At 44.0% G+C, this 22,718-nt stretch overlaps 1 protein-coding gene across 4 annotated transcripts; it reads right to left on the bottom strand.

The window, feature by feature from the left end:
• Positions 1-86: 86 nt before the first annotated feature.
• Positions 87-22,627, bottom strand: DUSP13B (dual specificity phosphatase 13B). Of its 4 annotated transcripts, none has more exons than XM_083440640.1 (4): positions 22,446-22,627; positions 5,704-5,895; positions 2,056-2,276; positions 87-503 (listed from the first exon to the last, which is right to left on the bottom strand). In XM_083440640.1, the coding sequence occupies exons 2-4, from the start codon at positions 5,892-5,894 to the stop codon at positions 280-282; spliced, it is 636 nt and encodes a 211-aa protein (XP_083296766.1). In that variant the 5' UTR covers position 5,895; positions 22,446-22,627; the 3' UTR covers positions 87-279. The 4 variants fall into 4 exon arrangements, with proteins under 4 accessions (XP_083296766.1, XP_083296768.1, XP_083296767.1 ...); XM_083440642.1 differs by lacking the exon at positions 22,446-22,627 and adding an exon at positions 17,707-17,803; XM_083440641.1 differs by lacking the exon at positions 22,446-22,627 and adding an exon at positions 6,991-7,139.
• Between the last annotated feature and the right edge of the window lie 91 nt (positions 22,628-22,718).

The following is a 22,718-nucleotide window of genomic DNA, read 5'->3' as shown; positions in this document are numbered from 1 at the left end:
TTCCCTTTGCATATTTAATTCTTCTGTTGCAGTTATGGCCCCTTTCACCAGTGTCCTCACCTGTCCATGCATCAATCAAAAACATGTATGCCAAATGTCTGGTGTGCCTTTAATCTCGACTTAGTTTCTAACATCAAAGAAATACTTCACTATTTTCATTTCACTACCCAGACACCTCTTCTAGCACGGACTCAGAGTTCAGGTATTTCTGAGGCTTGCCTCCTTTTGTCTCTCTGACTTTCCACTTCGTCTTGAGCCACAGCGCAGGGCATCCTTCAGCTAAAGTTTCAAGGCATCACCTCTTGACCTCCCCCTTTCGCTGTTTAACCGGATGTCAAGATCTCGGAGCTGGCTGAGGAAACCAGAGTTTGGGCAGACTCCTCTGTGTTCTCGCACAGACTTTAGGGCATCCACCAGGGTCTTGTTTTCACAGATCATCAAAAAGGCAAGCACAAGGGTGGCAGAGCGGCTTATGCCCATGGCACAGTGAACTAGTACTTTGCCTGCAAGAGAAGAGAAGACAAGAGCATCGCATATATGTCAGGGTACGAAAACCCCAGGTTTCTTGGTATGGTATATGTTGAGACTTGCCAGTAGGTCAAGACTGCGAAACCCAGTGGGGAATGTCAGAAATCTTCGCGTCATAATCCTGGTGTGCCTTCTTCACCAGCAAATTATGATATATGGATGTTGATTGAAAGCCTTTTCTGACTCTTACCAGTAAATATCAGAACTTTCCGTCATTTCCCCTTATCCTGTTAAAATCTTAAGACCTACCAGTTCATCCAGCTGCCTCACGAAAAGTGGGTCTTATTGTGCGGATGGTAAAATGCAGAGGAGCTCAGTCCCACTTCTGTCCTAACTCTTTTGTAGCTACTATTTCCTGCCACACCGATTAAAGGGAGAGTTCCTAGTTAGCTATGTCAAAGTAGGATTAATTTTCCTGCGGCTATTTCCCTTCAGTGACATGAGAAGAAACCAGAGTCCCATCCCTAATATAGCTGTATAAGAAGGGACAAACAGAGACGTCTAGCTGGGTATTCCTTCTGAGGGTTCAATTATCTGAATTTGGTGTTTTAGGTTTCAAAATGATTTGGTGTATCTCTGTGATTTTGAAATGTCAGATGTTGACTTGGCATGTTGAAGAATCTAAGTTTGTGTGCTTCTCTGTTGCAATGTGAGCTTCAAACAAGGAAAGCACAAAAAGTATAGATTGGAAACCTTCGGTTTTCGTTTGAATGCCACTATACGGGCATAGAGCATAGCAAAGACAGTGTCCGCACAATATTGGCCTCATCAGAATTCTGTGCCAAATTCCTCACTCAATTTCATTCAGATTTACCATTTTCACAGGGGAGTTGTTGTTTTGAATGGATTTTCCATTGAAAGAGGTAAATCAGGATTAAATGGGGAAATGATTGTTGCATCTCTCATGGACACTTGGACCATTTGAGTATAGAATTGTAGAGCTGGAAAGAACCCTGAGAATCAACAAGTCCAACCCCCAGCGATGCAGGAATCTCCACTAGATCATACATGGCAGGTAGCCATCGAACCTCTGCTTAAAACCCTCCAAGGAAGGAGAGTGCCCCACCACTTGTGGGAGGCTCTTGCTGTCAGAATGTTCTTCCTGAAGTTTACTTGGAACCTCCTTCCTTGTGGCTTGAATCCATTGGTTTCAGTCCTAGCCTCCGGAGCAGGAGAAAACAAGTTTGCTCCACCCTCCATGGGACAGCCCTTTAGATATTTGAAGATGGCTATTATATCTCATCTCAGTCTCTGCTTTACCAGGCTAAAACATACCCAATTCCCTCAGCTATTCCTCATAAGGCTTGGCTTCCAGACCTTTTATCATCTCACCTCACTAGGGATGCTGTGGGATAAGGATTTGCCCAAGGCATCCCAGCGAACTCCATGGCTAAGCAGTGATTTGAACCCAGGTCTTCCTGGACCGGGGCCAGTCCTTTAGCCACTCGCTTCGTACCTGCGCTTTGAATGCAGTAAGGCTGCCAGGACCCCAGAGATGACATAGATTGCCCTGCCTGTTATATTTACCTCTGGGAGAGCTCAGCGCTGCTCTTATATACTTAGCAGCTGGGTGGAAGTAAATGCTGAGATCAAACTTTGGATCATCGTCTGCTTCAACTCCGTAGTAATCCACAGGCAGGTCTTTGTAGAATTTGGCCCCTGTGTCAATATGGAACCTTCCAGCAGCGGCATTTACTATGTGGGTGATACCCATTCGGCGAAGCTGTTCTATGTCACGGGCTATATATCTGTGGGGGGAAGAGTATTTGGCTTAGATTTGTGCTAGTCGCACCCATCATTCCTCACCCTTAAAGACCACACAACGAATCTCTAGCCAGGCAGGTTCCCCACATCCAGCGCTAATATGGTGTCTATGAACTAGCATATTAAGTGCTAACTTTCTAGACCATGCTAGATTTAATATCCTTGCTGGTTTGGGGACCCATAGCTCCCAAACTCAGGTTTCCAGCTGCTTGTGGACTACAACTCTCATCATCCCTAGCTAGCAAGACCAGTGGTCAGGGATGATGGGAATTGTAGTCCACAAGCAGCTGGAGACCCAAGTTTAGGAAACACCACTGTAGAAAACTAGGCAGGCTGCATCCACGTGGTGCTTTATTCCATTGTCATGACTTCCCCCTAACTGTTAACTTCCACATTATATTGAGCTTTTGCACCATGCAGACACCTCTTCTGCAAGTATAGCAGAACACGGTAAAGCTTTAGTGCTGATTTCCATGTTTCTTGCTTCCGGGGGGGGGGGGGGGGGAAATCCCTTTGCAAATAATATGGGGAGGAGTGCTAAATTTGCACTATAGTTGCACTGTATTCACGATAGTTCTGGAAGTGGCTTTTACATGGTGTGAAAGCTTGAATACAATATGGAAATTAACTATTAGGGAAGCATGAACATGCCAAGTCCATGCAGCCCTGGTATGTATTTGGGTTTTTTTTGGAAGATTGTGGAAGGTCTTGTCTCAGCATGCGCAACAACCCACCACGCATAGGTTGGGCAGGTTTCAGAGTTGTGCTTTTAGATTTAGAATCTACTAAACCTCTTTGAGGGACGCGGGTGACGCTGTGGGTTAACCCACAGAGCCTAGGACTTGCCTATCAGAAGGTCGGCGGTTCTTATACGGTTTTAGCAGAAGGAATATTAAGAATGATGAACAGTAAGTGTTAATGCGTTAAATTGGGAAATTGAAAATTAAATTGTATTAGGATAAATTAAAGATTAAATTGAAGAAGAGGGAAAGGATTTGTTGAATTAGATAATTTGAACTAGAATACAAAAAAGGGAGGTGTGAGGAAGTCAAGGAAATAAGCTAATGAAAGATGTGGATATAAAATCTGGATGTGTGTTTTTACTTTACTTTTTTTCTTTTTTCTTTTTTATGTTGTATTGTTATATTGTTTTTATCTCAGTTTCTATTGTGGATGTATTGTTTGTTGAATTTGTGTATTGTTTTTTTTCTTTTTCTTTTATTATTCTTTATTGTCTTTCTTGATATAAGTATAAAATACCTAATAATTTTTTTAAAAAACAAACAAACAGAAGGTTGGCGGTTCGAATCCCCGCAACAGGGTGAGCTCCCGTTGCTCGGTCCCTGCTCCTGCCAACCTAGCAGTTCAAAAGCACGTCAAATTGCAAGTAGATAAATAGGTACCGCTCTGGCAGGAAGGTAAATGGCGTTTCCATGCGCTGCTCTGGTTCGCCAGAAGCGGCTTAGTCATGCTGGCCACATGACCCGGAAGCTGTACGCCGGCTCCCTCGGCCAGTAAAGCTAGATGAGCGCCGCAACCCCAGAGTCGGTCAAGACTGGACCTAATGGTCAGGGGTCCCTTTACCTTTTTAAACCTCTTTGACCAGAAGTCTGGTGTGCAATGAGGCCTTTTGTTGGACTAAACCACATGTCTTGTGCAAGGTCAAGCCAGGTTCAAGTTCCTTGCATTAATTTACAAAGCCCTGAACAACTTAGGTCCAGGGGATCTCCTGAATCCTTATATCCCACCTTAATCATCTACGGGATCATTGTTGGTCTTCCTCAAGCTGGTGAGGCTCACTTCATAACAAGTTATCGTGTCATCGGCTCATATTCTGCCAACGTTCAGCAAGCACCTTCTGTTTCAGCTTTTAAATGCCTCCTGAAAACTTTTTTGTTCCTCCGGGCCTGTGCAGGCAATTAAGAATACATCTTTCCATAACAGTTAATTGATGTCTGTTTTTAACTTATTCATATGGTTTTTGCTGCATGGTTTTATGTACTGGAGTGGAAAAGCAGAGTTGGGAAGAGAGATGGTACTCTTCAGTGTGGGGAAATGCTTTCAAATAGCTTAGATGCCATTGTCCCATTTTTAATTGCAAAAAACCAAAACAACCCCCCATCCTAGTAGCAGGAACCAAGCTTTTAAGCAACCACTCAGCATGGTGCCTGGATGTCTGGGATTTCCCCGACACTGATGCTGGCATTTAATTTATTTATTGGAAGGCTCCAATTTGCTTCTCAACCAAATGTTCTCGCATTGGAATACAATGAAGTCGTGAAAAAACCAGAAGCACAAAAGCATTAAAAAAAATAAAAATGGGTGATAGCCAGCGAAGCCATCTTTGGAGCAGACCTATTGAAATGGATGGATTTGGTTACTTAAGTCCATTGGTTTAAACAGGTCTGCTCCAAATACAGCTAAAATTGGATATCACCCATTTGATTCATCAAATCATCCAATAAATGCAGCAACGGCAACCACTCCCTCTAAAATTAATGAGTGCTGAGTGCCAAGAGGACTGGAGTAAAAAATGGGGGCATCAACTTGTTCAGTGGAACACTGAGATGTGTAGATGTGTGTGTGTTTGTATATATGTTTGTGTGTGTGTGTGTGTGTACAGCCACACACACACACACACACACACACACACACACGAAGCCCAAAGAGGTCTAAATGTGCTCAGCAGCCATGGAATCTATTTGTCTATTACCAAAGCATAGTAACATTTGGGGGATATTGAAGGAAATGTAAGATGACTTATGACTTAATAAACAAACGCTGCCGTTCATTGTTAGAAAGGCAGCCATCTTTGATATTTTCTTCTTTTTTGTATATAATTTTTTTATTGAATTTTCTGTTTTACATTTTAAAGTACTCATTTTTACATCCTTAAGATATCAATGACTTCCCTTCTTCTCTCTCCATGGCTCATTTGACATATAAATCCCTGCATATTTTACAAAAACTATACCATTCGGGATTCCATTATTGCATCCATCAAAACTTATTTACACTGTTGAATTTATCTGAATGCTGCCAGCCTTTTCAGCTGTACAGATATTTTCTTTTTAATGCTGTCTTACAATAACTCAACAGAAACAAAGCAAAAATCCTTAAAACAAACAAACTATGTCTTTCGCGATTAAAATTCGCTCCAACTGAAGAATCAACCCCAAAAGTCTAGGTTTTTTTAAAACCTAAAATGACTTAATAAACCCCAGTAATGAATACCAGTCGTAGTCTGCCATACAACCCCTGCTTCTAGGTGAAGGCCTGTGATGCCATGTGGAAACAAGGACAAGATGGCAGAATAAGCCCTTTGGCTGTCTTTTCTTTCTCTCCTCCTTTGGAAGTTGTTATAACATGGGCAGAATGTTCTCTGTCATCCCTTTAAGCCCGTTTACTTACAAATCTCCAATGTAGAGGTTAGGCCAGACTTCGTTGACGTTGCCACGGCAGGGAATGGGCGTCCACAACATACGTTGGAGTTCCCCCATTTCTGGTGTTTCATAGCTCCCCTGGCTACTGGAAGTGAGGCTCGAAGTTCTTCGTATATTGGGGCGCCGCAAGTCGTCCCCATTTAGTGAATTCCAAGACATTCTGAAAGACAAGGAAGAGAGACTTTCCTCATTTGACCTCATGGTAGCCAGTGGCCTGAGAGTTAGACTGGGCAGACCTTGGATCAAATCCTTACCTAGCCGTAAATCTCATGGAATAACCGTGGACCAGTCTTTCTCTGTCAGCCCAATCATGCCCACCACCCTGAAGTTCCTAGAGTCAAAGAAATCATGGTATACTGTTGGGTATCTTCTATGTCTTACTGTTCTTGTTGTTCCCACTTTTAACCATTGCTTCAAAGCAGTTTGCGTACAAATTAAAGATTGTACTGTAAGAGTAGGAGTTGCTACAGACATCTCCTGCCTTGGAGGTTTTTAAGCAGAAGCTGGATGGCCATCTGTCATGGATGCTTTAGCTGAGTTTCCTGCATTGCAGGGGGTTGGACTAGATGACCCTTGGTGTCCCTTCCAATTCTATGAATTGGGGATGGGGGGGAGCATTCAAATCCAGGCCATATTTGGGGATTCTAATTAGGCAGAATCTCATTTCTGCCATCTAGTGTTGGGGAGGCGGTAGCAGTTTTGACCCCACTGTTTGGAGGTCTTTTAGAAATGGATTCAAGAAACTTTTTATATTTTTTCGCATACCTTGTACACCAATTTTCTTACAACATGATTTAAGAAAGCTCTATGTACTTTAACCTTCTCATACCACAAATATGCATGCCAACCATACCTGTTATCATGACCTTCAAGCTCTAAAACACCGATTTTTTAAAATAATATTCATTCCCTTGGCCAGCACAGACAGGATGCCTCATAATATAATCTTGAATCTGGTAGGGAGAATCCACCTCTGTCTTTAGAATCTGCCAACAATTTATATTTTATTCTTGGCTTCTTCCCCTGCCAGATAAATCTAGTAATATATTTTTGCCATTTTTTGAAGTGTCCCACATTGCTGATCAAGGGTATTGATTGACATAAAAATAATTTTTTTGGCAATGCATTCATTTTGATTACTGGTATCCTTCCCAATAGCGATGAATTCCTCCTTCCCAACACCTCCAAGCTTTCCTTCTTTCTCTCCAAGTTTTTGTATAGTTGTCCTTAAAAACATTTATACTGTATTCTTAACTGTTAGCCATACTCCTAAATATTTAACTTTCTTCTCAATCCCCTGGACCAACAGGCTTGCAGTTTGGGGTTGCTGCTGATTCCATTTCTGCTTCCACTGTGGTCAGCTCCAGGTTAGATTATTGCAATGCGCTCTTGTTTGAGCCTGACCTGTAAATCGTCCAGAAATTTGGATTACTATCTGGAACCAGCAAAGCAAGCCACATTCCAGCTCCATGCTAGCCTCCGTGATTACCAGTGTTTCCGAGTTTATTGTTCTTTAAAACATTTGAACCCCATTTTTCCACAGGGTAGGAATTTAATTATAAAACAATTCCCTACACATAGGAAAATGAGAGGTTATGGTTTAAAAGCCGGGACGTTTGCCGTAGTATTTAGTTTCTTTGTACAGTGGAAACTTTGGTATGGAGGAATATTCAGTTGTGGGAGCCCCCATTAAGGGGGCACATCCTAAAGTTTACTGCCTCAGAAGAACTAGGCCTTTTGCAGGGAACAGGTTTCAGGGAGATTCCCCCACCTCTGAGGGCCAGACTGACACCATCCATTCCAAGAAAAGCTCTCTCTTTCCATTAGGGCTCCTTTCCACAAACTTCACATCTTGTGGCCATTATTGGGGCTAGTCACTGACTGCTTAACCCGACTGCCTCCCTGCAGCCATAATTTATTGCTTGCTGGGAGTGCTGCGGGGATGTAAGCAAAATGACTCAGCCCACAGCGATGACTGGAGTAGGGCTGGCTGGCTTTGAAAGCCGAGCCACCGGTGGTTTCTTGGGATGCAGAAGTATTTGAGCAGCCAACTGTTTGTAAGAGAATCTCCCCAGCAGCTGGAATCCAAATCGCGTCTCCCGATTTAGGAGAGGGCTCTTCGAAAAGCAGCTTTCATTCCACTTACACGATTGGTATAAGGTGACCAGATGCAATGGGGTGCAGAGACAGAATGAATTTGGGTCCCCTGGTATTCGGTGGCTGAGTGTCTGTAGTGTCCGTTCAGGGAAATATTCCCTGCGGAGCATGTCTGATCTTTCAAACGTATTGGTTTTATGAGAGCTAAACTCTCACAGCTTCTTGCAAAGAATCTTGGGGGGACTGTAATTTGTTGAGGGTCCCGAACACTCTCCACGGAGAGGTTCCTTGTTCCCACTTTTTCTCAGGGTGACCTTGCGAGACCATTGGGTTTATGCCTGCCATTTCAAAGCCCATTGGCTAACAGGGTTAGAATTCTGCACAAGGGAAACTCAAGTCCGATGAATTTCCCACAGTGGACAGAGCTACCCGTGAGGTCTCCCAGTGTGTTGAGAAAATTGGCCATCAGCTGCACATCAAGCTAATTTTTTTGATCGTGTCGTGGAATGGTCTATAAAACTCAAACTTCTCATTGCTGGTCTCCCTACCACCGCTCACACTTTGCTCCATTTAGCCAGTACTTGCGCCTACATTAAAGAGGTCTTGCTGATTCAGATGGTGACGTCTGGCATTCTGCTCCCAACTTTAGCTTAGCCAGAAGATCCCTATGGAAGCACATCATTGATGGCTGCACCCTGCTCTTTGTCCCCATCCTCTTTGTACTCAGATGAGCAGGCCTATCCTCCAGAAATTTGTCTCCCCTTAAAAAAAACCCAAACCCAGCTATCTGTAGCAGCCAATTCCGTAGGTTAATTGCATAGTGGGAATAAACATTTGCTTTTGTTACCCCTGAACCTATTGCAATGAAATGTAGGTGGCTGATGCCAGAGTTCTGTTGCTCTTTTTAAAGGGACAAAAAAATAAATACCCCCCCCCGCCCTTTCTCCATTTCCATGCAGCTTTGCCACCCAAAGGATACTCAGGGTAGTTCAATTCACTCTCCATATTTTGCCTCACTGCTGTATATAGAGAAGCAATGGAAACATGGAACACTTATGAATGCCATCTCCAGCTCCTCGAAAGATTCCATCAACAGTGTCTCTGAAAATTTTTACACTTCACTTGGGAAGACAGGTGAACTAATGCCAGCGTACTGGAAGAAGTAAAGATCACCAGTGTCAAAGCAACGATTCTACAACATCAACTTCGTCAGACTGGTCATGTTGTGCAGATGCCTGATTATCGTCTTCCAAAGCAACTACTCTATTCAGAACTTAAAAACAGAAAGCATAATGCTGGTGGTCAGTAAAAGAGGTTTAAAGACTCTCTCAAGGCAAATCTTTAAAAATGTAGTATAAACACTGACAACTGGGAAACACTAACCCGTGAGCGCTCCAGTTGGAGAACAGCCTTTACCAAAGGTGTCATGAACTTTGAAGATGCTCAAACTCAGGACGAAAGGGAGAAACGCCTAAGAGGAAGGCATGCTTGGCAAACCCTCACCGTGATCAACTCCTGCCTGGAAACCTATGTCCCCACTGTGGAAGGATGTGTGGATCCAGAATTGGCCTCCACAGTCACTTACGGACTCAGTGTTAAGACCATGTTCATGGAGGACAATCTTACTAGGCTACAAGTGATCGCCAAAGAAGAAGATATAAAGATGCAATACCCAAGTGACGGCATGGAGTACCCCAGCAAATCCATGCTAATGTTGTTTTGAGCTTGCACTCTGACAAATCTAGGGACAAGCACCTGATTTCGCTTGCTTTTGTGTTGCTGAAAGCTCTGAAACATTTTGTCGCTGGTTGCATACTTCCTTGCCCAGTTACAAATGTTCTGTGCTCTTTTAACACAGATGCATTTAACTACATCTGCATGTGTTATAGCTACAATCCTTTATATATACAATCCTTTAATTACAGGCGTCGTTACATCAATATCCATCAAGAGCAGGAACGCCTGGTGTAAAAATCACCAGGAGGGCTTTTGCGTGCCAAAAGTGAAGTTCAAGTCCTCCGGTGCCGATGATGTCACCAGCATTTGCGAGGAAACACAAACATTTCAAACCTGCTCTGGGAATTGTGTCCTTGTCCAGCTCTAGGTGTTGCTGAAGTCATCATCTGGAGCAAGAGAGATCCCCACAGCCTGCTTTGGGTTTTTTGGCAGGAGAGGCAAAGAAACGACTGGCGGCCAGGCATTGCAATCCATTCTCCTCCTCCAGCCCGTATTTCCTTTGAAGAGGGTGAAATATTTGGCAGGGCAACGACTGCAAGATGGGACCCCGTAACTAAAGCGGCTGCAAAACTGTCTGCTGAACGTTATTTTGGCTTCCATCCATTTAGAAAGTGCTGTTGAATTACTGCTGAGAGTTTAGGTAAGCCCTAATTTTAGGAAAGTTTCGGGGGTTGTTATATTTAAATAGAAACTTCTATCGGATCACTTTCCAGCTACAGCTAAGAGCCAGTGTAGTGTCGTGGTTAGCCAGTCAAACAGGGAACCAGGAGACTAAGGGTCAAAGCCCTGCTTGGCTGTGAAGTTCACTGGGCAACCTTGGGCCAGACATTGTCTCTTAGCCCTAGCCATACCTCACAGGGTTGCTGTGAGGATATTATGGGGGTTTTTGGGGCAGGAGGCATGTGCCCCATCTTGATCTCACTGGGAAAAGGTGGGGCATAAATGCACAAAACGATGAACAAACCAGGATCTGGAGTCTCGAGAACTGAGATTGTGAGACAAACTAAATGCGATAGTCCCTGTGTCCATTGAACTCAGATCTGGAAAGGGCAGCCTCATGTAAAACAAGGAGCAAGCCTCTCAAGTGCATGTTGAAATGAAACTCAACCCACATTGCAAGATTCATTTTTCAAGTGAAGCATCTGGGAGCTTTCAAGGGAGCTTAAAAACAGCAACAATACACAACTTGGATAAGATGTGAAAGTTCTCAGGGAGCCTCCACACATCCCTGGCAATCTGTAAACCAAATGGCTCTTTTTGCTGCTTGTTTTATGTGTATTTTGGTGTGGACATTGGTGTGTGTGTTTGTTTTTTACTGCTCATTTCCTTTCTCTGGAAAGGCTGCTGTCATGGTGAGTTACTATCACATCACGCAGCGCGCTGCCTTCATTGTGATGTCACTACATAGGACATGGTTTGTGAGATCACAACACACACACAAAAGCCATTGGTTGGGGCAGATGAAAGGAGAGCTTCGAACCAGTGTCTGATACTGGTGAGATGTGCCCTTAGCAACCCAGCCTGAATTGGAGGAGGCAGATGATGCTGCGTATCAACTTGAGCTTCCAAATTGTCCCTGTGGGTAGCAGCTCTGAGCAGGGCACACGGCCGTAATCCTGTCTCAGCAACACAAAGGTAGGAGTGACAGTCCCTGTCACTCAGTCTGAATGGAAGGGAAATGATTGCAGCCATGGCGGTGCTCCCCTGTCACATAAGCCTCTAGGAAGAGGAGCTATTCCCGAGGCACCCTGGAATTAGAGGATTAGAGTGAGCATCGAATAGTCCCAAAAGCTTGTCATTCCTACGCTTTGGGCAAGTTCCCGACTGCACGTGCTTCTCTGCCCCCCAAACAAGGCACAACACAATTTCAAAGGATTATATGTAATAGGTGAAAAGATGTAGGCTGTGCAATCTTAGGCAAGTTTGATCGGAAATGAGTTTCATTGAGTTAAACGGAATTTGCTCTTGGGTAAATGGATACAAGCGTGCAGGCAGTCGAAAAGGAAAAGGAGCGACCCCTGGAGGGACCTTTGCAGGGAGTGCTGGGCAAAATCTGGAGTAAGTGTGTGAACTTATCAGGACTGACCTGCTGGGAGCCAGAAGGGGCCTGCCCTGCTTCTCTCCACCTGGCTTGGGCCGGGGCCTTACAGGCTCCATAAAGGAGTGCTTCTGCTGCTGTTTTGTTTTTAAAATTGTTTTTATTTTTTATCTATGTCATTTTAAATTGTGATTGATATTAATGCTGTATTCTTAGTTTTAGATTTTATGAGTTATGTGGAAACTGTTTTCCATTTGGTTGTGTACTTTCTGATGTGTTTTATTTATTGTTTATGACTTCTGTTATGTTGGTAATTATGTAAATCTGGTCATGCCAGCATGGTGTAGTGGTTAAGAGCGGTAGTCTTGTAATCTGGGGAACCGGGTTCGCGTCTCCGCTCCTCCACATGCAGGTGCTGGGTGACCTTGGGCCGGTCACACTTCTCTGAAGTCTCTCAGCCCCACTCACCTCACAGAGTGTTTGTTGTGGGGGAGGAAGGGAAAGGAGAATGTTAGCCGCTTTGAGACTCCTTAAAGGGAGTGAAAGGCGGGATATCAAATCCAAACTCTTCTTCTTCTTCTTCATGCTGTAAGCCGCCTTGAGCATTGTTTTTAACTATGATGATGATGATGATGATGATCAAGAAATTCCAAGTTCATTCCTTTGTTGCCAGCCATATTCAATGGGTGGGTTTGTTTTATTTTGTCAGGTTGCTGACACGTCCTAAGCCTCTGACTAAGCCATCGCCTGCCTTTGTGAAAAACATGTTTGATTATTTGAACCAGTGTCTGATTATTCTATATTGAAATGGAAACATGATGTAAACTTATTTTAATAACTTTCAGTGCATTACATGAACTATAGGAATAGGTTGTTGCCCAGGTTGAATACCTGCCCGGGTAGCTTCCAGGATTCTTCTCTTGAAGAAATGGTCCCTGGATTGAGGCGATTCTTCCAAATATGAGCTGATCATAAATCCTCTGGATGAATCTGCCAATTTTGGGTGCTCTTAGTTTCTTCTTATTCTCGTCTTTTAAATCGGTCTGCTGTACCAGTTTGTTAATGAAGTCTGCCCAAAAATGTATACGCACACTTCTTCTAATATGCCTGATATTTTAGGCCAATTTTAAACTTATTCTTTGTCTTTTGATCTCTCAGACCTATGCTCCTACAACCATTGTGGTTCAAAACTGGTTGAAGCCAGGTTCCAGGAAAGTTGGGCAGAGGCTTGCAAAAGAATCTGGACTAGCTTCAATACAATTTGTGAAAATGCCTCTGTTTCTAACTGACTTCCAGTCAAACAAGATATTTTTGGCTAGATGCCTGCTGCAGTATGCTCAGACATAATTTGGATCCAAGTTTTATAGTGAACCCCAGGGCCAAAGTAAGCAGGAACGCTCGAGAAATTACATCTGTTTGCTTTAAGGTCACATTTCCAACTAGAGTTGGCCGTTCTGAGGGCATATCTATCTGCACCGCAGCTTTAAATTATCCATTGCATATTATTAGCAACGAGTAATTTTTCTCCCTCCATCCTGTCCCATCCCCTCCAGTGTGGAGCAAGGTCTTATGGCTACTCTGTTCCCCACGAGGATTCTGAATATGCTTGTAAAATACCGTGTCGACAATTTGTGTTCCTTGCAAGACACTGGGGGATTCTTTCTGTCTGTACTTGGGACAATGAAATAGATCTTCCAGCAAAACCACCCTCTTAAACGGGGCATCAGTCTTGAGGTCTACAGTGGTACCTTGGTTCTCAAACGCCTTGGTACTCAAACAGCTTGGAACTGAAACACTGCAAACCCAGAAGTTAGTGTTCCAGTTTGTGAACTTTTTTCGGAAGCCAAACATGCTCCATTTTGAGTGCCACACTTCTGTTTTGAGTGTTACGCTGAAGTCTGTCTGTTTTTGCTATTTATTTTGCGTTTTTGTTTTTGCGGCTTTTTTGTTTTGTTTCTGTGACTGTGTGGAACCCAGTTCAGCTACTGATGGATTGACTGACTGACTGACTGATTGTGTGACTGCAGTCCATTGTTTATTGCTTTCATTTTATGGATCAATGGTCTCATTAGATAGTAAAATTCATGTTACATTGCTGTTTTAGGGGTTGTTTTTAAAAGTCTGGAAGGGATTAATCCATTTTGCATTACTTTCTATGCGAAAGCCGCCTTGGTTTTGGAACGCTTTGGTTTTGGAACGGACTTTTGGAACGGATTAAGTTTGAGAACCAAGGTACCACTGTAGTTGTTTATGAGTCCCCAGGGCAGCAACGGGGAACTTGCAGCCACTCTCAGTGTTGTTGAGCTACCATTCCCATCATCCTTGACTATTGGCTATGCTGGCTGGGACTGATGGGATTTGGAGTCCCAATGATTCTCTACTGCTGCCCTAGGAAATATGGTCTTTTAAGAGACTATTCTATCAAGGTTAAAGCCAACTCCTGTTGCATATATATCCACGACAACCCTATTTCTGTTGACCTCATTTGTCCCTACACTGAGTAATCTTTTTACTGCCCTATCCCCCAGCATGCTATTTATTTATTTTATTGCCCAACTTACCACAGTGCTTGCTAGCTGATCTGGCAGCAAGTTCAGGTCAAACGAAATTACAGAGGCTAACAGTGAGAACAATGTATAAATGCCTTTCTCGGTTCATGTGCCTTTGGAGGGCAGCCCGGGGCAGATTAAGTTGAGCTGCTGCCGTTCCTTTGGATGCAATTGAAAAAGGCTAAGCCTCTTGAGAGTCCCATGGACTGCAAGAAGATCACACCTATCCATTCTGAAGGAAATCAGCCCTGAGTGCTCACTGGAAGGACAGATCCTGAAGCTGAGGCTCCAATACTTTGGCCACCTCATGAGAAGAGAAGACTGCCTGGAAAAGACCCTGATGCTGGGAAAGATTGAGGGCACAAGGAGAAGGGGACAACAGAGGAGGAGATGGTTGGACAGTGTTCTCGAAGCTACCAGCATGAGTTTGACCAAACTGCGGGAGGCAGTGGAAGACAGGAGGGCCTGGCATGTTCTGGTCCGTGGGGTCACGAAGAGTCGGACAACAACAAGCCTTGACAGGAGAACAATGGTCTCTTTGCAAAGGTCACAATGGGGTGTATCAAAAAGGTCTGGGGAGGACAATGTGGCAATGTGGAAGTGTGTTAGACTCAGGCCAGTGGAACCTGGGTTCAAACTCAGTTATGAAGCTCACTGGTTGATGCAAGACTACCCAGTATCTCTCTCAGCCTTAACCTATTTCTGTGTCCGGACAGCGAGCAACAGTCTTTCCAATGTGTTGACGGAGGAAGCAGTAAGGACTAGACTCAGAAGTGTTTCTCAAATTTGGGTCCCCAGCTGCTGTTGGACTACAACTCCCATTATCCCTAGCTACCAGGACCAGTGGTCAGGGATGATAGGAATTGTAGTCCAAAAACTGTCGGAGACCCAAGTTTGGGAAACACTGATTTAGTATCCTCTTTCAGGCTGTGCTCCTGCTACTTTGGCAAGCTTTCCTCCCCTTAGCCAGTCTTCTTTCTCCTTTGCTGTGTGATCCCAAACACTCAGGGATCCTGTAGTGAATGTGATGTTATCATGATACTATGTAGCCAATCACATCTGGCTTATGTGGCAACATGAGGGTGGGGCTTTCTGGACGTTTCACATGGACCATCCTAGCCAAACAAGGTGGGGGGAGGCAATCAAATATGAAAATTTTGATTGACTGTGGCAGCACTAACTTATGTCAGCCACATGGGGCCTAGGACTTGGCTAACATTAGTAAAGAAACAGCGATTTGAATGTGCTATATAGATGCAACACCAGAGGACGCCAGAGAGCAGGAAATTTCCAAGCGTGATTTTCCATAGATTTTTTTCCCTTCTGTTAAAATGATCTAATTTCTGACTTATTTCTAGCGGTTTCCCCCTGTGTTTAGACCCACCCCTGGACAAATATTTTATGGCAATGGAGGGCCAAACATCTTATCTCAAAATCAAGGCACTCAGGCTTCCCCACCCCTCTGGAGCAGGTGGCAAAGATTACTTTCCCCCTTGCTGTTGTTATTTAGGCAGAGAATATGGAGATCATCTTTTGGTGGGAAATGAGGACGAAAGCATTTCGTCTGTTTCTCATTTTATTCTTAAAAGATGGGATACGGTCAACTCCAGAACAGTCGTAGCCACCTGTTCAATTAGGGTTTGTGAACTGAAGCTGATTGGAATTTGACACTCTGTTGCTTTGCTGGGTTTTTGGGATGGATCAATGGAGTCTTCTCGGATAGCAGTGACACAATCTGTATGCTAGCCCGTGGAATCCCAGATGTCTCCCATAAATCATTAGCATACAGCCCCTGCTACAGTCGAGAAGGCTGAGTGTAGCATAATGCACTAAAAATAATAAATCAAATTAGCACAAAGGTCAAGCCAGCCCAGAGGGACCGGGGATCAGCTAGTTCATCCTTGCAGTGCAAGCTAAACGATGCGGTGAAATAGATGGAATCTCCACCTGCCTCTTCCCAGAGACATAATTCATTACCGAGCCCTGAGATGCAAGGAAGAAAATGTGGCCGCAAGAGAGTTTAGTCCAAGCAATGTGGCAGGGAAAAGGAATATCTGAGGCTCTTGCAAGGGAAGGTAGAAGAGCTGAAGGGGCCAGTTTGTATGGCAGAAATTGAAAGTTCCTGGTTATCCTGAAACGCCGCAAAACTACAGTGGTGCCCCGCAAGACGAATGCCTCGCAAGACGGAAAACCCACTAGACGAAAGGGTTTTCTGTTTTTCGATGCGCTTCGCAGGACGAATTTCCCTATGGGCTTGCTTCGCAAGACGAAAATGTCTTGCGAGTCTTGAGATTCTTTTTTGCTCCCCACCCCCTCTTTCTAAGCCGCAAAACCGCTAATAGCCTTTTAGCAGCTAATCCGCTAATCCCTTAAGCCTTTAATAGCCGCTAATAGCCGCTAAACCGCTAATAGAGCTAATCCGCTAAGCTGCTAATAGGGTTGCTTCGCAAGACGAAAAAACCCCTAGACGAAGAGACTCGCAGAACAAATTAATTTCGTCTTGCAAGGCACCACTGTACATGGATGTGGGCAGAGGCATCTTAGAGATGGAAACCATGAAGAGGTCAAATAGATTCTAGAACCAAAACGCATTTGTTTCCAAAAATTCTCATTTTCTAATTATATTGTTAAGTATCAAATATTCAGAGAATATTCCAGTACTAGTAATTTGGAGAAATGTTGGAGGGTATGGAGTTATCTCCTTGGCTCGGTGTGTGTGTGTGTGTGTGTGTGTGTGTCACATAACTCCATACTCTCCAACATTTCTCCAAATTACTGGTACTGGAATATTCTCTGAATACTTGATACTTAACAATATAATTAGAAAATGAGAATTTTGGGAAGCAAATGTGGTATCTCTTTATCTCCTTGGCTCGGGGGGCAGGCGTGTCACATGAGTGAGTATATAACCTTTAGAAGACATCTGAAGGCAGCCCTGTATAGTTTTATGATGTTTTTATATATGTTGGAAGCTGCCCAGAGTGGCTGGGGTAAAACCAGTCAGATGGGTGGATTATTATTATTATTATTATTATGGAATAGGACATCCCTATTTTCATTGGAGAAATAATGGAGGGTGTGTGATACCTCCTGGACTTGTGAATACTTGAATTGTGGGAGTAGTACAGAGAGACCGTGCTAGATTATAAATATTCTTGGTTTGGTTTCCATCGTTGTGGTTAAGCAATTCTCTGCTGTAAATCTAAAAAACCTGAGCAGTCTGTCTCTTTAGACTCACAGGGAATGTGGGGGGAAACAGAAGTGTCATTTGATTTCTTCCTCCCCACTTGCAATTTGCTTTCTCTGAATAATCGCTACAATCCTTTATATTTCAATCCTGTGAAATATATTTAGTAGGAGGCCTTGTGCGGCAGCGATTAAGACTGTGTGTGATTTTTTAAAAAATAAGATGGAATTAGAAGCAGTCTGCGCTCGGTATCAAGGGAAAGGGAATTCAGGAAAGCAGGGCTGCAAATTTATCACAGCGGCAGCAACATGCCTTCCACCTAGCGAAGCCAAGATCGTAATAACAGATGCACATAATAATTACCTGCATCTCAAAAGGCAGCTCTGAGACTTGCGACTTCTGCTTCCTGCATCACACAGACAGTGAAACAGCAGGGTAAAGATGTAACAAAAAGCAGAAGCAAGGCAGCGTTGGTGGTAAGTACTGAAAGGCAAGTGGCAGAGCTGATGGGAGGATATCAAAAGGCAACGGAGGATTGCTAAGGATAGAGGGAGGAGGCTTCTGCAGCTAGCTGAAGGGACAACATAAAACCCCGCAAACCCATCATAAAGAAGAGCTTTACCTTTTGTCTTGGCTAGAGCTGTGATAAATGCTCAGGGTGATTTGCCAATGTGCAATTCAGGACTCTGGCAGGTGTAGTGGCTATGGGTGGGAGCCCAGAAGTCCCTGGAATCTCACTTGAACTCGCTTAGGTGATCTTCGCTAAGTGGCCCAAAGTCCCATCTGCAATGGGGGTGGGATAATAATACTACCCTCCCTTTTGGGGTTCTTGTAAAGAGTACTGAGATAATGTGAAGTGCTGTCGGCATTTTAAATATGCTACATGAACACTGGGCATTGTTATCATTTAAGGTTAATTTCTACAGAGTGTGCAGTGCCTACATTTTGCAACCCAATGTGTCTCGAATAATGTAAAAGTTTGCCTTCGTTTAAGACGGGGTTTCCCAAATTTAGGTCTCCAGCTGCTTTTGGACTACAATGCCCATCATCTCCAGCTAGCAGGACCAGTGGTTGGGGATGATGGGAATTGTAATCCAAAACCAGCCGGAGACCCAAGTTTGGGAAACACTGATTTAGTATCTGCTTTCAGGCTCCTGCTACTTTGGCAAGCTTTCCTCCTCTTAGCCAGCCTTCTTTCTCCTTTGCTATGTGATCCCGATCACTCGGGGATCCTATAGCGAATGTGATGACATAATGATACTATGTAGTCAATCACATCTGGCTTATGTGGCAACATGGGTGATCCTAGCCAAACAAGGCACAGATGTTCTCTCTGCCTACAGCAGGTCTCTCTCTGAAAGGCAAACTGATGGTCGCAGCACCACGGAGAGCTCCAAGGGAGCAACTAACTCCAAGAAAGTCCAGAGGTGAATTGATGTCTCAATAGTCCCTCTCCTAAGCTCCACCCCTTTGCCTGAAGAGTGTACATCCTTAAAGGGCTAGCCCCTATCTAACCAGAAGGAAAGCACTTCTCTTTCCTGTGGGCAAGCAAGTTGGAGTGGAAAGTACTTTGCTCCTCAGAGAGTTTGGGCTCAGGGCTCAGGATCTCTTGGGGGTCCTGGCTTGGGTGCCGCAGGTTCCTGACCACCAGGCTCAGTATCAGGAACCCAATCTGGCTCTTCAGCCAGTGGTACAGCAGCCCCAGACTCAGCCAGCTCCTCCTCCACCTCCAAGCTAGAGGTTCGGGCCACAGCAGCTAACCGTCCTCGCTCTGAAATCACCAAATGGGCAAATCCTTCTGCCCACCCTTTCACGCCAAGTTCCCAAATGACACTGAATGGGGCAGTGCTTTTTGAAGCTACCAAATATGGGTTGCAAAAAGAACCGTGCCTTTTTGGCTCAGCCTTATTTCATACCCTCCAACATTTCTTGGCTGAAAATAGGGATGTCCTATTCCATAATAATAATAATAATAATAATAATAAGAAGAAGAAGAAGAAGAAGAAGAAGAAGAAGAAGAAGAAGTACCCCACCTATCTGCTTGGGTTGCCCCAACAACTCTGGGCAGCTTCCAAAATATATAAAAACATAACAAAACATTAAACATTAAAAAACTTCCCTATACAGGTCTGCCTTCAGATGTCTTCTAAAGGTTGTATAGTTACTTATCTCCATGGCTTGGGGAGTGACAACTCCATACCCTCCAACATTTCTCTGATGAAAATAGGGAACTCCTAAGGAAAAGCAGAACATTCTGGGATCAAATCAGAAACCAGGACAGCTTCTGTAAATTCAAGACTGTCCCTGGATAATAGGGACACTTGGGGGGTCTGCTTATTTGCTATTCAAATTACCTTTGCCTAAGAGTTGCTGCTGCTGCTGTTTTTAAAACAAGTTTCCTATTTAACCATGCTAATTTAGTAGTCTTTGTATGCTGGGTAATGTCTAGCTGCTGCAGTTTGAGATACACAAGCCCAGTTCTCACACGTTGGGCATTACTGTGTTTGCTTGGAGTGGAGTGCACTTTTAGACCCACCATGATGTTAGATCTCCTGTTTCAAAGAACAACAAGTTGCCTGCAGTTATCTGAAGAAAAACTCCAGTGCACAAGCTCTGTGTGATTGGGACACACAGTTGTGCAGATATAGAATGCGGATGGCGCTGTGGTCTAAACCACTGAGCCTCTTGGGCTTGCCAGTCAGAAGGTCAGCGGTTCAAATCCACAGGATGGGGTGAGCTCCCATTGCTGTGTCCCAGCTCCTGCCAACCTAATAATAATAATACAGTGGTACCTCAGGTTAAGTACTTAATTTGTTCCGGAGGTCTGTTCTTAACCTGAAACTGTTCTTAACCTGAGGTATCACTTTAGCTAATGGGGCCTCCTGCTGCTGCCGCGCTGCCAGAGCGCGATTTCTGTTCTCATTCTGAAGCAAAGTTCTTAACCCGAGGTACTGTTTCTGGGTGAGCGGAGTCTGTAACCTGAAGCGTATGTAACCTGAAGCATATGTAACCCGAGGTACCACTGTATTAGAAATGGCAACATGAGTCACCCACAGAATCCTGTAAAAGCTGGCCCTTAAAACTTTCAGCAATTTGAAGAAGTGGGAAGTGCAAAGCCGTCTTTTTAGGAGGCAGGGAACGTCAAGTACAGAGTGAGTATGCAACCCCCAATATGTCTTGCTAAAAATAAACCCTTTGATAGCTTGAGCAAAGAATGTGAAATGCTTGCATAAGCGTGAACATCATGCTGACAATTACTAGAAATTAGTTTGAGTTTCATGATCTTGCTTAGTTTACATACCATATCTTAACATCTTTCCTGTTTAAATAGACTTACGGATAGCCCATTTCCTCACTAGGAGAACGCTTGTAAAGATGCAGACAAATGCAATCAAATAACACCTGCGAGTAAGTCTAATTGAATTCATAAGTGGGGCTTCCTTCTAAGTTGCAAATCACTGAATGCTGCAAATCCCATTTTGCTTGAGAACATTCACGATATGACCCTGCCCATCAGATATTCTCACCCTCTCAAACACACACATACACAACATCCCCGAGAGCTAAAGCAAATTTGTGGGGAAGGATCTTTCCGGCTCTTAAATGTCAGCTTTTCAGGCAAGCAATCTGTTGCTAAACATCTCAGAGTTGAGATGGAAAAACAGGATGTCAACATGTGATATTTTAAATTCCAAGTGAATTGCCAGATTTAGGAATATGCTCAGACACAAACAGTGCATTTAGAAGACAAAACGGTTGTGTCTGAAATTTGCATCCTACTCAAGGGATACAAGCCCAATATGGGACTTGTTTCAGATCAACATGTGAACTTCAGCTCCCTGCATCTCTGCAACATTATGGATTTTTCTTATTTCTTCACCCCCACCCCACCCCAGATTTCCTTCCTCCCTCAAACTCTTCGCTCAAGCTTTCACCTCTGTCCTTATTCTTCCGGTCCATCACTGCAACTTTCTTTTCTCAGTAACCGCCCAACTTATCACATCCTGCTGGTTATATATCCTCCTGTCTCCACTTTTCCTAGCCTCCTATGCACCCCTTTCCATAGACTTTTATTCCTTCTTGGCCCATCTTTAGGATCTGAGCTGCTCAGCCGATGACTGCCTGCCCTGCCCCTCTCTGACATTAGAGCAGCTCAGCCAGTCACTGCCAAAGGCGCCATTAGAAGTCCCACAAAATCTGTTCCCGCTCTGCTCTCGCACAGTGTTTTGAAACCCTCTTCCTGTTACGAAACTAGAAACGAGGTATGCAGCCATTTGCCAGGTGCCCTCAGGGATTTGAAGTTTGGAAAGATGCACATTTTCCACTCAGATTTTTCACTCGGAATAATGGGCGTTCAAAACTCCCATTATTCCAGGCGGATTTTGCGACGGGGAATTTCATTAGCGCGAGCAGTTTCTGAGCTCTAGGCGCAGTACTGCTCCTAAGATTTCAGATTAAAACTGCAGAGTGGAAGGAAAGGAGGACCTTTTTTTCTGCCTCCCCCCTTCCAGCTACTCTCTGAAGACTGGAGAAGAGACCCTCTTAATAATATTAGGGGGGTGGGCAGAACTAGACCATGTGAAAAATGAACATAATATTTTAGCTGCAGTTCATTTTCAGCTTTGTATTCTTGTTATATATAAAAAAGTGCATCTAGACATTCTCTTGTTGCAGCCATAGCCTAGGTTTTAAGGTGCCATTTAGATCCTAGCTCTCATATCTCGGTTTCTAACACTGATTCCAGATACATATCTAGAAGGTCATGCCTTTGGGTGTCAAAAATCAGCCTGGCTAAAGCTTTTCTCTCTTCATATATGTATTTAAAAGATACCCTTGAAACAGCCTGCACTGGATTTCCCCTTCTGCACAGACAGGTTGCCACATATTTTCACCGATGCATGTTGTGCGGTCCAAATTGCGAAGAAGCGGCAACTCCACAACCAACTCTCTATCTGAATGTCCTTCACAACAAACAACACGGCATGGCGCACAGCTGCAGTTGTCCGACTGCTCCCGTGCTGAAAGCGTTGTGTTACCCTGCAATGCATGCACTGAATTTGCGAGTAGCTGTTTGTCAACAAGCTTAAAAGTACGGTACTTGCCTTTTGGGGGGGATTCAGGTCCGCTGACTGCACTTGACTGATTTAGATGATGACAACTCTTCTGGCGTTTCCTCCCAGGCTGCTGGTTACACAACAGCTCCCCTTGTCCTGCTGCATTCAGTTTATTCAAATGCTATTTTTAATTGTGTTAATTATAAACCATGATCTGTGTTCTTCCAGCGGACTCCCAAACATTTCGGAGTGTCAGGCAGCTGGGGCAGCGATGGAGAGCAGCCCAGATCTGAACAGATTCTCAGCTATCAATTAGCGTCA

The sequence above is a fragment of the Podarcis tiliguerta genome, assembly GCF_965153285.1.
Source record: "Podarcis tiliguerta genome assembly, chromosome: 5".
NCBI lineage: Eukaryota > Metazoa > Chordata > Lepidosauria > Squamata > Lacertidae > Podarcis > Podarcis tiliguerta.
Note: the sequence above shows the minus strand (reverse complement) of the source record. Positions and strands in the feature narration are given on the sequence as shown.